This window comes from Haliaeetus leucocephalus, unplaced genomic scaffold (assembly GCF_000737465.1).
Source record: "Haliaeetus leucocephalus isolate CR32 unplaced genomic scaffold, Haliaeetus_leucocephalus-4.0 Scaffold451, whole genome shotgun sequence".
NCBI classification, from domain to species: domain Eukaryota; kingdom Metazoa; phylum Chordata; class Aves; order Accipitriformes; family Accipitridae; genus Haliaeetus; species Haliaeetus leucocephalus.
The window spans coordinates 1,425,952-1,444,632 of record NW_010972887.1 but is presented as its reverse complement, the minus strand read 5'-3'; the positions used below and the strand labels follow the sequence as shown (position 1 = coordinate 1,444,632).

The window sequence follows — 18,681 nt, the reverse complement described above, 5'->3', positions numbered from 1 at the left end:
CAGTTTCACATGTATGGAACAATATATCGACACCTAACTTGGAAACACCAATGTATAGAGCATTGTCACAGGAAGATTGGTGGTGTACCCATCATCCTTAACATGCATGCAGCCCATAAGCAGTTTGAGTGACCCCTGTGCCAGCACTTTATTCAGTAGAGTTATGTTGAAGATGGGTGTTGAGTCTCAAGCTGTAGATAGAAACAGGCCAAATGGCATTACAATGCCAGTTCATCACAGAACGCAGCCCCCTCTTTCTTCTGGATGATGAGAGAAAGCATTTTCTTCCCAAAATGAGCTTGCTTTTTTTTTTTTTTCTGTGAGAAGGAAAATGAAAACAGCAGTTATGCTGTTGTTGCATTGATACACAAACCACATAATCTTAAGTACACCTTGTTCTTCAGTGGAAAGCTGCTTCAAGTAAATCAGATTTGGCAAGGGAAAAGGGCAGAAGGGAGTACTCCTCTTCTGTAGCAGTGGGTATAATAATGGTCTGGTGATCTCAATTTAAGCCTGCAAGTCCCAGGGGTATAGTAAGTGAAATCATAGATGACAAGAAAATGTTTGTTCAGTTTGGACTTGAAGAAGAGAACAGACATTACGCTGTGACTATGAATAATGTAATCAGTGGCTCTGTTAGAAAAAAATGTGTCTATCAGAGCTTTGGAGGGTGCTGAACAGTGGTAGAGAAGATGCCAAGCCAGGTATTTATTTGTAATGGTAATGCATTGACAAATATTGTGGCTGATTTGCAGTATTTTTTAAATTGGTGAAAACTAATTGTAAGTTTCTGAAGTGGAGCTATTTGTATAATTTTTCAGTTCTGTGAACCAGAAAGTGGTAACAAATATGTGAAGTACTTAAATGAAAACCAGACTTGTTATGTTGACAGCGAGTGTTGAAAAACCGCAATCAAATGGTTTCCGTGTGCATGCAGGGGTTTGATTTTAATTTCTTCCTGTAATCCAAAGTTAGTTCCAATATTATTTACAAATCAAAGTAAGTGCATAGATATCTGCATTTTCCGTAATTGTGGTGAAAACTGCAGGAGTTAAAACCACTTTTTTTTGAAAAATCACTCAAAAATAATTTTAAGATTAATTATTTCATTTACGATACCACTTATTTGTTTATTTAAGATCACTTGTTGTGGTGGGTTGACCCTGGCTGGACGCCGGGTGCCCACCAAAGCCTTTCTATCATTCCCCCTCAGCTGGACAGGGGAGAGAAAATATAACAAAGATCTTGTGGGTCGAGATAAGGACAGGAGAGATCACTCACCAGTTACCGTCACGGGCAAAACAGACTCAGCTTGGGGAAAATTAACTCACTTTATTACCAGTCAACCAGAGTAGGGTAATGAGAAATAAAACCAAATCTCAGAACATCTTCCCTCCACCCCTCCCTTCTTCCCGGGCACAACGTCACTCCCAGATTCTCTACCAACACTTGTTTGTGCTGAACTTTGCATATGGAGCAGCATGTTGTTCAAGAAGCAAAGAACATTGACTCTTTGGATATACATAATATGTATGTATGCATACATATTATCATGTAGTATAAATACCACCAAGAAAGTTTTGATCAATCTGTTTAGCTTCAAGCTAATTTTTCCTCATAACATTTATGTGTGAGGGCTCTGTGCCAGTATCTTCGACTCTAGGTTTTAACTGCTAGTTAACTGCTGGTTAAACTGGCTATATGAAAGCTATTTAAACTGTACTTACATGTTGCACTCCTTTAGCTGTGGTCTAGGTAGCATAACAAGTTATTCTCATTCACAGGGACATGGTTTAGTGGTAGACATGGCAGTGGTAGGTTAACGGTTGGACTTCATGATCTTAAGGGTCTTTTCCAACCTAAGTGATTCTATGATTCTATTCTACGATTCCCCCACTGCTGTGTATTTTGTTCCACTGCATGCTCCAACGTGAACTCGACCGGGAGAAATACAGCTGCTGTGCACGTTGTGGGATATTCTTTCTCTTCACGGTATGAGGTTAAACTGCAAAACAGTGCTGTGCCAACTTAGTATTGTACCTGAAACTGGAGAAGTCATGGTTTGATCTTTGAAGAGCAAAGTACAAAATTGGCTGAGTGACTAAGAAAGTATTCTTTATTTGACTTGCTTCTGTCTAACATATAGCTGATCTTATTCATATTAACAGTTGTTAGCAAGAAAACATATTTCATCTGGAAATTTTAGTTACTGATCTAACTCAGGGCAGTTGGATTTGGCCCTGGTTAATGTATGGTAAGACAGGAGACACAACAAATGGTAAGAGGCGAGCCCAGATGGAAAAACATCTTGAAGCTTTTGAAGAATTAATTATCCAACTAATTAGCTGGCAGTCTCACAAGAAGAAAGGATGGAATTTTGTTGTATGCTCAGGATATGAAGAAATCTGATAGTTCCTATGCTGAGATGTAGCTATCAGCCATGGTGATGGTGGAGACAGCTGGTTAGCCAGACTATCTATGTGGGTGCACAGAACGACACGTGTTTCTGCATCAGTAAAAATAATTACCCCTCTGCATAGAGCAAAAAGTCCAGTTACATGGTCTGTTACATAGAACGTTGGGCTCTGAAGACACCTGTCCTAGTCCAAAGAGTGGAGAATGGTGTGTCCTTGCCAAGGTCACACAGGAATATAGCCAGAGATGAGCTGCCTGAAGATGCTTTAGGTCGGCATCTGTAGCACCGTCATCGGCAACGGGCAGAGTTCAGCAATGGAAGCATTTCCTGAATGCCTCCTTCTGGGCATAATCAGAAATTCCTCTGTGTTGTTGTAGCTCATATTCCCGATGTGAAACATGAAGAAGACTGTCATGTTCTCTGGGGTATTAAGTGGGAGTGCTGAAGTTGTTCCAGGCTGGAATAGTTAGCTGCTCAGTAGCTTCAGAGTTTGGTTGGCATCTTCTGTGAACTAGGGGTTTGTCCTGATGAATCCATGTAATGACAAACCATGCCATTAGTCACACTCCACCATTTCTTTCCTTCAAGACAAGATGCTGGATTCTGGGTATTACCTTTTTATCTTGAAAAGTTAATTTCAGGAGCTGTTAAAACTTATGTAAGGGTAAATCGTGGCCCACAGAGACTTGCAGTTTACATGACATATTTCTATTCTTATTGATGGCAAAATGTAGTTCTGATGATGGTATCAATCAGGAAGTCGAACAAATCTGCAATGCTCCAGCTCTGGAGGATTCATTAGAAAGATTCACTCATTAAGTTAGGAAAATAAGTCCCTGGTATATTAACCATTATGGGATAGGTGTCCAAGTTTTCCCTATGATAAATATCAAGACAATTTTAAAGGCTGTGCTAACTAATTTTCTTCCGTTTTATTTGTTAGTTGTTAGTGACTTCTGCTATCATTTCACATCAGGCAATGTGGAAATATTAGACTGGGATCTGCACACTTGTGCCTTATAGGACAGCTGTACCTTCTCATGGCTTTTAAACTGTGGCCACACTACGCTAAGAAGCGTGACACAGGCCAGCAAGTACGAGGTTGTGGTACAGAGTGGGGAGACATACCTTCGGCTTGGGTGAAGCATGACATGAGTGAGTAATGTTGCTTCTAGACCCAAGATGGTTCCGTGTCGTATTGGGGAACAGCAATGGCAATACATTATACCTATACGGTTAGTGTTTGTATAATCTGTTTTAAGAACTTGTCGCATGGTAAACTAACTTATCATATTCATATAAAAATAAGTTTATCCATGCGTAAGTTAGCGAAAGGTCTAAGGATAGATTGTTAAGTCTCCCTCCTTAACATCAGCTTTGAGAGAAATTTGCCTCTCAGATTGGTGGCTTTTCTCTGAAAGTGTAACTGATGTCTGGTTCCAGGGAAGGAGATAGGTTTTGTCAGCAAGGGCTGCAGCTCTGTTTCTCTTCCACCTGAAGAAAACTGGGCTTCTGGATATAAGTACAAGTCTGAACTTTGGTGTCTGGATGAATTTTGTAGGGCACGTGCAAATATCTGATAGTGGCTCTGTCTCAACTGCTGGGGCTAACCAGCCGCTGGCAGCCTCTGGTAGAGAAGCTGCCCCTGCGTTGGTAGAGAGCTCAAAGCCCTGCTTGGTGCACACGTGCTGCTTCTGTGCGTGGTAAGCGATGGCGTGGTGACCTCCACGCAGCTCCAGGCAAACTGCTGCTGCTGCCCAACTGGGGAGTAAAAAGCTTGAACTGTTGCCGATACGCTACCCTGCAATCAGAGGAGTGATTGAGTGTGGATATGCCCATGCAGAAGGCTTCAGTGGAGCACCTAAAGGGAAAAAGTGGAGTATTTTTCTGTAATTTAGTGGCTTTTCTCTGCCTGTAGTGTTTGAAATGATTAAAGACACACAGGGGGCCTCTCCAGCTCTTGGCACTGGGTTTGCCGTTCGGCTGTGGGATTAGATGGCTCTATGTTTTCACAGCTGTCTGCCATCTGGATCTAACTGCTCGGACTGGGTGCTCCGCTTAAGACCTCAGCCTGAAATAAAATCATGTAATTGTGAAACACATTGCAAACCTTAAATGTTTTGGAAGAAATTCATTTAGGAGAAGGTTTATGAAAAAATATTTTAGAGGCTGACGTGGAAGAAGGAGAAGGATTAGTGCTGTAGGTAGAACATTAGAGCAAGCAGAGCCTCAAATTCTTCACAGTCAATTGAAATAAATGTGATCATTATCAAGAATTAATCTCTCACTAATCCAAAACATTCTTGCAGAAGTTTTTCATTAATTGGAAAATACTTAATAAAATAATTAAAGAAATGCTGTGGTTTTTTCTTCACTTGGTTTAAGACTTGATGTGATTAGCTGTGCAAAATCAATAAGAAAACAAGTAGTCAAATAATTTTGAAGGCCATAGATTTTGATATTTATTCTCATTTACAGCATTATTAGCTAAGGGCCTTAGCTAAAAAATAATTTTAAATACTTTAAAAATACTTGTGAAATAGGTGGCGAAGAGGTTAAAAAAAGCGCAATAATAATTTTCATATAAGATAGCATAGCCTAGTTCCACTTTGTGCCTTTTTCAATTTATTTTCTGATCGTCATGCCTGAAAGCTGTGAAAGCATTTTGGGCACAAAGCCACTGGTGTATTCATGAGAATACCTGTCTGATACACAGTAGCAACTCCTCGTTTAGTAGTTTCGGAAGATTCAGTAGTTACAGTCAACGTTTTAGTACTCAAGATGTAGTAATTAGACCCAAGTGTGTACTAAGAAAAGCCCTTTTACTTGCTCCCAAATACCTGAGTGGAGATAGACTAGCAAGGGAAATTTGTGGTTTATGTGACATTGCCCAAAACACGCTATACAAAGTGATGAAGTATGTGAAGTCCCCACCCTGGAAACCTTTGGGCCCATGTTTAGTTTTACTTACTGGAGTCAGGATTTTAGGCGCATGTATTTGCAATATTCTGCTCCAAGAATGATTTGTTTTGATGAACAATTCTTATCCCAGTGTTGTGACTTGCTATCTGCTTTGCAGTATTTGAGAGTTTAAGTCTCTGTTGTAGGAAAAGTAGTAGTCCGAGTTCTCTCCCAGCCACTTGCTCTCTCTTTCACTCAATTTTAAAGACCAAATTGTAGCTCATAAATTCAACTTCTATGTATCGCTCTACTGTAATTAAGCACCAGCAGCAGCCACCACCTAAAAAATAAAATTTCCATCTAGTCTTTGTGTTTTTGAAATAACTTGGAAATATATTTTAGTGCAGATTAAGTAGAACTGTAAGAAGTTTTCTAGAGATACTGTTTTTACCAGAAAGCATTGGTGGCAATATTTAAGTTGAGCAGAAAGCTAAAAATGTATGAACCAAAGAAAAGGAACTTAGGTGTATTATGCAGGGAGGGGAGAGTTTGACCATGATATTTAAGGACTTCCTCTGCTTCTGAGGCCTGCTGTAGGATTCTTTGCATGTTTCAGCTGAGGAATAGTTCCATTTCTACTCTTAGTTGGTGGGCTCATGATAACCCACGTAAAATAAAACCAGTGTCCATTTTCCTCCTAAAGTCTCTTCACTTTTGATAGCACCTCTTGCAGCAGGAGGAGCAGGGAGTGGTGTCGTGGCTACAGCAGGCAAACAGGAGCCGAGGACTAACCAGGCAGAAAAAGCCGACTTCACTGCTCTCTGCTAAAACCATAGCTCTTGTGCACGTGCTGCTTCTAGTCACGGCTATTTCAGAGGCACATGAAACCAAGATGCTTAGCTGCTGGTTGGTGTTGTATGTGCAAACGCTAGACAGAAGCGAGCAAGATCTGTTCACAATCTTGTGAACAAAATTAATTTCAAGCGGTGATCTGTTAAAATGTCAGTATTTTTAGAGTTATAGATGAGATACGTTTGTACCGTATAAATATTATACTGGGAAGAAGAATTCACAATGAGTATGCCTTTTAGAAATGTCCATCTTGGCTGCATTGCTCTGGCAGTAATGATGTCAGATGGAAGATTGGGTTTTGTGGCTGCACAAAGTACTTGCACTTAATTGAATCCACAGCCTGGATTTACAGAAAGCAAAGCAAAGAGCCTCTTAGGCCACTACTACCAGCAGCCTTCACGATAATGTTGTCACTCCCATTACAACTCTGCTGCCTGCTTTGCTGTGGCAATCAACATTTTAACTCCCAAGTCCTTATTTCCAAGAGGTGTGTGGGTTAACAAATTACAGATGAGCACTTTGGCATGTTCAGGAATGGAGGGGCATGCAGACCTGATTGCAGGGGTTAGGCAGCATCATGGTTAAGAAATGTGCACGAAGCCATTCCTGTCGGTACAAACAGTAGTTTGTGGGCTTCGTGTGGAAATATATCAAATATTCAAAATTACAGATGAGATTAAATGACTAACCATAACGGTGAATCTTTCTAAGATGTTTTTACAAGCTCAAGCATGGGGGTATTGATCTTTGGAAATGCTGCAGGCAGTGCAGAGCGATACTTGCCAGTGCACCAACCCTAAATCATCAGTGTGCATTTTACATGCTCTTTAGTGATGTGGAGGAACATGAACGGTTGTGTTTCATGAATGTTTTGCAAAGGAACATAAATTCATCATTTTTAATGCTAAATTGAAGTAAGCAATGAGCTCGAGGCTTGCTAGGGAGAGAGCCGCTGGATGGCTTTGAAGTTTTTCAAGAACTTTAAAATGTACCAGTCTATATGTTCAAGAAAAAACCCTGTTCTTTGGGGTAGATTTCAAAGTTGAAAGAACACGTGTCACGAGCGATGAAGAGAGAAGGGAAACTTCAGATGACAGAGTAGACTAAGAGGATTGTGGGCATATTCAGAGGGTGGCTGAGAACTGGTTGAGGGTGGAGACAAAGCAGCTTTATGAAAGGAATGGGGATAAAGCCGAGGCAGCCGGCAATCAGTGGCACAACAGTGAGTATTCCTTCTGAGATATTTACTATCTGAAATGTGTCAAATGGAATTAGCAATGCCTGCTAACTAGCAATAACAGGATTAAAGACCTTTTCATGGTGCAGTCATAAAACAAGTAGTTCTTAATCCTGTATTTTGACTGGCAATGATGGCTTTAAATGAAAGTTTTTCGTTGCAGAGACTAGACACTACGGGTATCTTCACCATTAAAAATACAAATGGCCTGAAAAGAAGGGAGAGAAGCAAAAATTATACTTCTGATCTTCAAAAATGAATTAGATTGAGCTCATTTAATTAAAGAAGCTTAAATAAAATGGAATCACTTGATCAAGTAGGCTTTTTTGGTAATCTCCTGAAAGCAGTTATTTATATAAGAGATTGTCAGCTGTAAGAAATCACTCCTTACTAAACAAAAGTCAATAGAGTGCTTCCCACTACTTACGCTGTCTGTAATTTAGTAGGATAGGAATATTTATAGTTCACTTAAGTAGCAAGTATTTGGCTAAATTATTTTGTTTTTTCTGGGTTAAGCAATTAACCATGCCATGTTACTACTTGTATTGTTTCTTTTACCTTAGAAAAAAAAGTACATTTTTACTGTGGAAATACACATTGACAAGAAGTGTTGGTCGATATTATTTCAAAAGCTTGATATGTCCAGCATTCTCTAATCCTTGTTTTCTTTTGGTGTTAATGCTGGGTCATATATCAGCTTCCCATAAATTCTCAACCATATCAAATATTATTTGTAAAACTATAAATGTCATTACTGGTCAGTACATTTTAGATTATTCAAACTGCATCAACTATTTTTACTTCAGTTTTGAACTCACTGCTGATTTTGAGTTTCTGACCATAAAGAACTTTGTTCCAAGTCACCCTTGATTCCCAGTAATGGTTAAAATCATTGCATTGCTCATGGTATGAAAAAACCTCAGCTTTATTGCTTTCTGCAGCAGAAATCATGAAGGGGCTATTGTTAAAAATCAAAAAACACCATTAGTTTGGGGACTCATAGGGAAATCTATTTCAGATGGTAATTTAGAAGCAAAGAGAACAGCAGTAATAGTGATAATAAAACTTTGCGCTCTGGTTAGTATTTTCCCATAAGTCGTTTATCATAGAAGAATGAGAGAATGATAAACGACTAGGCTTTTAAAATGGTCTTTGGTGGAAATATATTTACTTCATGTTAGCAGTCCGTGAGACTCCGTATATCAGTGTACGTTGATGAAATAATGTAACAAAAACTTCTATTGTGTGTTGCTTCTCTAGTGCTGTTAGCTACATTTTCTTAGTGTGTGTGAATCAAGATGGTGCATAATATTGATATTAGTTTGATTCTATTGTTAAGCTGTGCAAGCACATATGTGGCCATTGTAATTTAACAAAAAAGTGAAGAAAAAAGCTACTACTCTGAGATTATTATAGCTGAAATACGAGTCTAGTCACGGGCATTGACAACTCAGGAAAATGAGGAATACAGGAGTACGGACAAAAAGGATTAGGAGCATTATTACAGGAAATGCTAGTAGCTGTGGTTCTGCTTTTTATACCAGTCTGTAGCTTTTGGCTTGTTAGTAGCTCAGATATTTGTTTCTTATTAACCCGGACTGGGAAGGATAGGGCCAGTGAAGAAGTTTGGGACAACAGTAATCTAAATTGTGTTGCAGTGAAGTGCTCGAAGGTCTCCGGGCTGATAGGAGAAAGGCAGACATATAGCCTGTTGTGGCATACATCAGAGTACATAAGAACTGCCATGTTATAAACCTTCCTCATTATCACTGTATTTGTCTCCTGCCCTTTTTGCCATCCCCATACTCCTCCAAAGTCTTTTATTATTATCTTTTCCTCTTTTTTTTCTTTGGTTTTTTGGCCTCTATCTTTCTTTTATTGCACTATGTCATGGAGCCTGGAGCTCAGTCTCACAAAATGAGCGAACTTGAACTCCTTTGCAACAAAGTGAACAGTGAAAGAAAAGCAGACGAGGCTGAGAAGTGGCAGTGAAGGAGGAAAGGACTGGCTGTCTAGTCTGTTACTCACAAGGAAAAGGAAGAGGAGCCTAGACTTGAAAATAAAGGGCATTTATATAGCACACTTGAGGTAAAATGTTTGTGTGTCAGAGTCAGAGAGTGTCAGCAAGCAGAGAAAAGTTAATGGCAGTCTGCTATTTATTTTTGCTTTTCCAGTCTGTTCTCACACCATGATATAAAGCTGTAACTTACATTTATGATGTATGTACTGTGCTGTATGTACTTGCAGAAGTGTGTCTAATTTCACAGCTAGAAAAACAGATGATTTTATTAGATAGAATGGAATTAATGGAAAATTTCTTCATCTATTCAACTGTTATAAAACTTGTCTCCTGTATGATTCTGAGGAGTGTAATAGTCTTTCTTAAAGTGAATAGAAACATTTCAACTGGGAAGACAATTTCAAAGGAAGAATTTGGCTTGGCATAAGTATTAAAAGTTTGCTTAGTTTGTCAAAATTGATAATAAAAGGAAATGCGAAGCCAATGTTGGTGAAAACTCATGCTGAATTATTCTGTAGACTGTTTTGAGCCTGAGGAAATTATGCATTCATTGCTGAACATCCATTTATAGCTACCAAAATGTTCTTTTTTCTCTCCATCCCTCTTACCTCATCCAGATTTATATTTTTGAAAATAACATCTACTATCAGCCTGATGTAAAGAGTAGCTCATTGCGCCTGACATCTTCGGGAAAAGAAGGAATTATTTTTAATGGAATTGCAGACTGGTTATATGAAGGTAAGCTGGACAAATATATCTGTTTATTAAAACAGATGAGAGGTTCTTGTACAGACCCAACAGCACAAATCTATTCATTTCAGAAAGTGCTATCTAAGGTTGGTTTTGCTTCTATGCCTTCTCATTTTCTTGCAAGATTGCCTTTGTATCTATTCATACTTTGTATTGACTGCTGTTTTGCATGTAACAATATTGTCTGAGAAAGAGGAATTTCTTTTCAACCAGAATGTATCAAATGTATTATGAACACTAGGTAGCATGTGAAAAAATGCTACAGTACTGAAATCTTGATGTGGGATTTTACTGCCAACTTCAGTGGGGCTGGCATTTCAAATAGAGCTATTCAAATAAAACTAAACACCTTGTATGTTTTGCTTATCTAGAATAACTCCATTCGTACCTTTGGAGCTATGCTGGGTTTACAGTGCAAGTGAAGAGGGAAAGGACTCGATTTGTTGCTTGTGTGAACAACAGTGCCAATCTATTTACAGTTAAAACATCCTCATAGAGGAAGACACAGAAGAATCATAGCATAGAAGCAGAATTAGCCGCGTTTTCCTTTTTACTATTGGATACATAGCGCAAGGTGATCAAAGATGATACTGCCTGGTGCCTCACTTTTTTTTTAATCAGTGTCTCTCCTTCAGCCTCAATGGTGGTTGGTGTGCTGCGTGTTAGCATGACTCACGAGAGACTCCAACCCCTCAAGCCAGGCAGTAACATTGTGCTTGACTTTAAGAACGTGCTTGAATCCAGTTGGAGTGTTTTGAGTAGATCTAAAAGTGTCATACTGTTACCTCAACAGTGGCTGCTATTTTTGCTTAAATCAGCCTGGACTAGACTCCTGGAAAACTTGCTGTTGCTGGCAAGCAGTGCCAAAATGGAGTGGAGGACAGCTCTGTCTGTGATATCCTCTGGCTTCTGAAGCCGCCTTCTGTGTAGTACCACAGAATGTTTCTCTCTACACCCAAAATGCTTTTAACATAACAATAAAAAAAAAATAAAGGGGGGGGGGGGGGGGCTAGATTATCCAGCTTGGTACAAGAGCTTAAAATTAATACACATTTCAGTTACTCTTTCTACGGGACTCATGAATGTTATAGTTAAATAGCTCAGTGTTAAATATTCAGTTACGTGAAGTATGTAATTTGTTGTATGTAGAGTTTTCAAGGCAGAATGTTTTTTAGGAATGCTGTTAAGCCATACAGCAAGGAACTTCAGTGTGGTCCTTAGAAATGGTCTATCCATACCTCTTGGCATTTCAAAAGTTATGAGCAGATAGCTCACATCGGGATTTTTTAAAATCTCTGCCCACGTAAACTCTGAAATTAGGATGGTAGTTTGCATCCCTCAGCCATATAAATGCCTGTGTCTGATAGTTACCACTTCCAAGGTTTCTATTAATGTTTTGAAATGTTTTAATGTGGCAGCATATTTCAAAACTTAAGGACAAAGAACATCTTTGGAATGGACTATAGTTTTATATGTGCTTCATATTCTTCAAGTCAAACGTGACTGCATGCAAATAGAAGAATTTAAGCATATATAGCTCATTAAAGTTGATATAGTATATCAAGTTTTTGCTAAACCAAAGTGAAGTTAGTAAGAGTCAGAGTCATGGATGCAGCAAGGCAATTCTGGCTCCAATTCTGCAAGCATTTTGAGGACACCCATTCAGAAGAGAGCAGCCTGTGTTTCTTTTCTCTTTGGGGTGCAGCTGGGTGCAGCATGGAGCTGCAGTGAATGACATGTAATGAAGGATCATTATACAACTCTACTCCACAGAACAAAATGTAATATGAGATTCTTTATAAAACATTCCTTCCTAGTCTGCAAAGGATCGTAAGCATATCATAGGATAATTCAGGCTGGAAGGGACCCCAAAAGGTTGCCTAATGCAACGGATCAGTTCTGGTATTTGCCAGGCATTTTATTTGAGCTGTCTGGAAGGGATGGAGTATGCCCAGTCTAAGAATTATACAGGTGGAAGTTTAAGACATTTTAATGGAAGAAATGTGGGATTTTTTATATGATTTGGACCTCTGCATTCATGAGACCTACATTTAAGAACTAAAGAGAATAAAAAATAATCTCTTTTATTTGAAACATGCCAATATGCTTTATTTATTTTATATTTCAGCTCACCTATGTATCTCAGAAACAGTATCTGAAAGAGGCTGATGTGGATTTTTTGTAACTTCATTTGTTTTAAAGATCAGCAAAGCTGTTGATAAAACAAATGACTGATCCTTTAAACTGCAAATATTTCATAATGAACAGAAAAAGAAAATGGGGTAACTTGGAAAGAACAGGAGCAGCTAGCACAGTAATGGCAATGATGCTTGTCCGAGGTTGTGCTCCTGCTTCTCTGTGTGTGCCCATCACTCCTACAGGCACCTTTTATTAATTAATATTTAAGGACTGAAAGGATTTAAAACTTCACAGGGCTTGTTTAGCTGACAACAAAACACAGACCTCTTCATAAGTGCTGTGGGTGATTTTTGCCTGTGAATGCATGGATACATAAGTCTCATACCTGGCTGATTTTCAAAAAGGCCATGAGTCTGCTTCTCCTTTTTTTTGAAAAGGAGGCCAGGCGTATTCATCCAAATATCTTATACCTCCACATCAGTTACCACCCCAGTTTGTTCTTCTTATTCCCTGTCTCTACAGCTATACACATACCTCTGTCATGAGAAGGAAAAGCAAAAGGTGTCTAGTCTGGGATGTGGTGAATGGTCTGAAATGGTGTGGGAGGTGATATGCATCCCAAAGCCTTCTTCCTGATGCATGTCCTAAATCCTTCCTTAAGCGATTTTGCCCATTCTTTTCCAAGTTTTTAATCCCTGGCCCAAATAGCTGTTGCATTTCCTGACTTATAGAGAACTCTTTGGGTTCCCAGGGATGCAGGCAGGCAGTGGGCTTTTCTCCACAATATACATAATTAAAGTCAGGTAAAAGGGAATTCTGTCTACACGGTGGAGGACCACAGTCTGTGTCTGTTGGCATGAATTAATATGTTGCGTCTTTCCCATTAACCATTGTTTAACTTAGAGCAGTCCTCTACTTTCAGTAGTGTTTTTAATAGCATCAGAAGCTGAGCAGGCTCAATATTGTCCAGATGAAGTTAAGAGATTTTCAGTTGAATTGAGAACTGTTCCTCCTTTCGACCTCATTTGTTTTGTTTTATCATTTGCATGAGTTTGTTATTAGCATTTTACCTTACGAAGCATTCGGGAATAGTTTTCTTTGTGTGAATAACCTTGTTTGAATGCAAACAGTAATATTTTAAAACAAACATAGTTGTGATTTTTGCTATCTGATATTCAGCATTCATTCTCGGCTGTTCTGTGTAGAAGTTTTTAGTTATCCAGCCAGGAAGAGAAGCATGACCCAGAATATATGACTTTGAATATAGGTCCCAGCTTCATTGCACCTAAGCTTAGATAATTAAACCCATTAAGCCACCTCAAAACTTTCAGAATCTGATTAGCATCTTGGAGAGTGTCCATCGATAATTTAAGTAGTTTTGTAGGTAAGCTCTTAAATTAGGTATGCAGTCAGGCCTTTGTTCCCAGTAGTATACTATTCTCAATTAGTTTTCCAGCCAAATTCTTCAAACTGAAATACAAAATTCTCACCAAACCAACTCAATGTATCAAATCCATAATGAAAAAATCTAAGTCTTTTCACAAGTGGAAGACAGAAGAACTGTACAGGATGAATTTGGAATTGGTCAGGAGCTGCTTTACTGGGGTTCCAGGAGTTTGGGTGCTGCTTCTATGGTTGCTTCTGTTCTGTTTCTTTCAAATATGAAATACAATGACAATAAATGTAAGAAAAGATTGCATGACATTTTGGAGAATTACTTTTATTTGGAAGTCGAATAAAATTTGGATAAAAAGAAAAAGTTTTGTTTGGACTTTCAAAAAATTACACTGCAGAAAACTGAACTTTCTATGAATTAAAGCTGACCATTAGACTGAGACAAGAATGTCAAAATATTGCACTCCAGAAATGATTACATAATATTACTGTGTGAGGATCTGCATGTTACTGGGTGCCACAGCTCAAAGAAATCAGGTATACTGAAGTTTTATATTAAAAGAAGAAAAAAAAGATTGACAATCCTAAAAAACCTGTCTATTAAAATAGTCCAAATCGTTTAAAAATTAATTAAACACATCTAATGGAATACTCTAGAACTAAACGTGTGGCAGTTACAATCATCTTTCACATTTAGATGATTTAATGATGTCAGTGAAAGTATTAATTTGAGAAAAATGGTTAAAGTTTGGTCTTTCGATATGCCTTGTTATCCAAACATTCAACCCAGAATAATGTGAAATTACTGAAATTACAACAGACACGTTGCAAGTAGGCAGAGAAAGAACAAATCAGTGCCAAGTGAATGAGCTGGAAACTATGTGACAGTTATTTTTATGGACCCTAAGGAAATCTGGTTTTGCAGAGGAACTTCTTCATTCTCACGTTGCCCACTGGTGGTCTCCAGACGGTGAAAGACTGGCATTCCTGACCATAAATGACTCTCTGGTACCGAACATGGTTATTCCCCGGTTTACTGGAGGTCTATATCCGAAAGGAAAGCAGTATCCATATCCTAAGGTAAGATGAGTGTGAGTGCACCCCCACCTCCTCTTCCTTGTTCACTGATAGTATTCAACCATATGGAAGGTGTTTCTGGAAAGTAACAGAGACTGATTTTGTTCATGTTGCTTATTAATAACATTTTTTTTCAGTGGACTGTAACACCTTTTGCTGGAAAGAAACTATCGAGTGAGAGACCAGGAGACAAACTAATTTGTAGTGATTTCATCATTGATATATGGCTTGGTAAAATCAATCCACCACTTCTGAGAGAAGGGTAATATGTTCGAAGGACTGCACAGAAAAAAAGATACTGTCACAACTGCACGGGAGTCATACACACTGTGTACAGAGCACAGGGCATGTTCCACTGCAGTTATATCGATCTCAGTAAATGATGCTGTTATTAATAAATGGGACAGACTGGCCTTGAATAAGATAAGCCACAGTAAAATCTTTTCCTGGACATCAAAATGAGAAAAAAAAATATAAAAAATAGAGCTATCACTGCGTTTGAGAAGATTTAGAGAAGGGGTTTTAGATTTGTGTTGGAAAGTGAAAGAACAGCCCAGACAGGGATAACGTCTGAAATCGCTCCTTACTTTCTGGGGATTTCCTGATGAGGTGCCTCCCTAGCCGTCATTTTTGTGCTGAGCTCCAGCACTGGTATTATCTTCCAACTTACTAGTTTATCCATCCCTTGCGTGCAATTTCAAAGTGTCTGAGTTCCCTTCTGATGGGATATTTAGGTCCATGTATGTGGAACTCCTTTGGCATTTCAGTGGAAGTTCATTGAGGGCTTTAGAAAGTATTAGTTACCCTATTTCTGCTACTGTTTTTTGGTGGTGACCATTTATTCTTGGTAGGCAGACAGTTAGACTGTACCAGGTACTATGAAACAATAATATGCATAATATAAATATAATGTATTTGTGCTATGAAATAATACTCTAAAACAATGAAGTGTTTTCAGAGGTAGTTTACATACTTGCATTGGCAAAAGGCCTTGAGTGACAGAGCAAAGAAAAAAATTAAGGAATATTTTTAAAAGTCAGCTTTGTAAACAAGAAATGAGTAATTCCCTTTCATTAGCGATTCAGCATAAAAGTGATACACAATACTACTTCGGTAATCTCATTAATGAAGAAACATTATCTTTATTTAATGTCTCCATTTAATGCCAATTTAGCTATCCGTTAAACATCATTAATTGGTAATGAAGCTTGTGGTATAGCAACAGAGATGAAAAAAAAGGGTTGGTCTTTATTGTAGAACGAAACCATCGGAGAAAATTATATTTATGATTAAAAAATAAAATTAAACCTATATGTGTTTGTGAATACTGGAACATGGCCATCGGTGTACGTCATACGCAGACCATATTCTTCCAAAAAAAACATGAAAAAGGGAGTTTGTTAAATTTTGTTTAATACATTAAGAACAAAGTAGGATGTCAATGTAAAGAGTTCTTGCGCTACTGAACAAATGTTTTGGGTATTATACAAAATTTATGCCATTTAAAGTGTCACGAGGAGACGCTGAGTGGTAGAGGCGTTGAGGCTAGTCACCGTGGAGGGAGAGATGCGGATGCGAGAGTTTTCTACTCGGGTAGAAAAACCACCTTCAGCCACCTGAGTCCGCTGCAGGCTGCGGGGGGCTCGGTGCTCGCCCCGCTGACCACCGCACCTCCCCAGCCCCAGCGACGGACCTTGTCCCGAGCTGGAAGCCGCTGCTGTAGAGCCGCAGCTCAGACCTATCCACGCAGCGGAGTAGGGCACACCGTTAGCAGAGAGGGTAGCTCTTTGCAGCAGAGACGGTGTTTTGGGGCAGTACGGCCCCGAACGGAGAGCAGTGCCGTGCCGCTGAGCCCTCGGCCGCGGCCAGAGCGGGGCTGGCGATGGCAGAGCTGGCGGAGTGCTGTACGTCTTCGTCTTCAGGGGCTGGCACGGATCGGGCCGTGCCCGCTGTGAAGGCACGCTTTAAAGCGTCTCTCTACAACCCATCCTCATGCTGGAGAGTAATTACTCATGGCAGCCCTCCCATTGAGAGTGCTCGGATACCGCTATGCAGTCAATGTAAGGTTCAAATGTTATAAGGAGATGGCAGTTGTGTCCTAAAGACTTGATCTCTCAGTGGTTTTCTTCCACAGTTTTGCATTTGTGTCAGCTGTGTTCATGCCTTTGAAAGACCACGTTTCTTTTCAGGCAAATGTAAAAGTTTTTACGGGGGAAAAGAAAAAAAAAATAATTCCAGGAGTCTAGTTAAATCATTTTCAAAACTTTTTTTTAGCACAAGTAAAAATACACAAATACCGCTTTCTTGTCCCCCATACCACCCAGAAATGAGTGGATACGGCATTCGGACTATATTTTGAGATAAGTCAAATTTCTGAAGGGAACTTGTGGGTGTATTTCAGCCAAGCTATTCTGTATTTCTAAATATACCGGTGAAGAGCCAGATATACAACTTTGTAGTTTATTATGATTAAATCTGTAGAATCAGTGATTTTACCTTGTCCGTACAATATCTGACAGGAGTCAGCCCCATTCAGAGACACACTTTTCATCCTCCGTATCCCAAGGACGCTATATAGTGTTGCGTGACTCCTGTGACTTACATGAAAAAGAAGCTTGAATATAATATGTCTAGGACAGGGACACGGGACTAGTAGCATCTCCTTGCAGCTCTGCAGAGCCTTGCTTTCTATCGCCAGTCCTTTCTTTTCATCTCGGGAACATCCTTTAGTAACAAGCCGTGTTACTGGGAGAAGGACGAGTCCCGCCTCTCTATAGATCCTTAGGATTTATCAGACTCTTCCCAGTGGATATGTATCAAACTGCCATTTTATTCCCCTTTAGCAGCAGGAAGCATTTTGTTTTGCTTGGAGCTGCCCTGCCAAAGCAGCTGGGTTGGGAACAGGGCCAAAAATAGAGATTTCCACCTCAGCAAACCAGGGAAGGAAGAGTAGGGGAAAATGGTAAAGAAAGAGAAGGGAGAGGAGGAAGAGGAGGAATGCTATCCCAGATATAGGTAGTGCAGAGTTTTGGAAGAAGGAACAATAGTGTCTGGAAAAGACTTTGCTGGAGGCTGGATTTAACTGCTGGTTTAGGAACCTGACTGTGTTTTTGCAGCTGACTTTACTGAACTGGGCCAAGCCACTTCTAGCGTTGGTCACTCGCTCAGCACAGGAAGGTCTGCTGTCAGTAAAGGGCAGTGAGGGAATTACTCAATTAATACTTCATATTTTTATCTGTGTAATTCATATGGCTGTGAAATTAACTTTTTAAGATTTTTAAATTTTAATAACTTCTCGTTATTATAAAGATATTGAATTATGTTAATGAGTGAGTCTAGCTGTCACTGATTCAGTGCCTCTAAAGCTCCTATTTTTTTTTTTTTTTCAAAGGCAGGTCAAACAAACCCAGCAATAAAGCTGTTTGTAGTTAATCTGTATGGACCAGCACATACACTGGAACTGATGCCACCTGACAGCTTTAAATCAAGGTATATAATTTCATTGTTTTGAAATTCATGTCTAATTTAACCTGACTGTCTCTCAGGCTAATCGTTGCCTTTTTACATCAACACAACACTTATCTTTGACTTGAGTGCACTTGATCTCTGTCCCCATGGCAGAACATAATGATGATAAAATAAAATTGGATTGATGCTCCTCTTAAAAATCACAGGGATCTGGTATTTGCTCATGTCTGATGTCCTGAGAAGCTCCAATTTACTTGAAATATACAAAATTAAGAGTCTTATGCTATGGTTAAAGGGGCTGAACACTGCCCTGTTTCTGAGGCTGTTACTGCATTCGCCCCCAGCCTTTCCTTGCTGTGTGCCAGCTTGTTGCTTTCAGTTTTTTGAAATGAGATTGCAGAATATACAAGTGTATTACAAATGCAC

At 39.2% G+C, this 18,681-nt stretch overlaps 1 protein-coding gene across 1 annotated transcript in view; it reads left to right on the top strand.

Moving 5' to 3' along the window:
• DPP10 (dipeptidyl-peptidase 10 (non-functional)) overlaps positions 1 to 18,681 on the top strand; it is a 239,021-nt gene that overhangs the window by 172,273 nt on the left and 48,067 nt on the right. Inside the window, exons 7-9 of the mRNA XM_010575126.1 lie at positions 10,044 to 10,164; positions 14,636 to 14,790; positions 18,179 to 18,276. Of these exons, the coding sequence (XP_010573428.1) occupies positions 10,044 to 10,164; positions 14,636 to 14,790; positions 18,179 to 18,276 (374 nt within the window). The remainder of the gene's footprint in view (positions 1 to 10,043; positions 10,165 to 14,635; positions 14,791 to 18,178; positions 18,277 to 18,681) is intronic.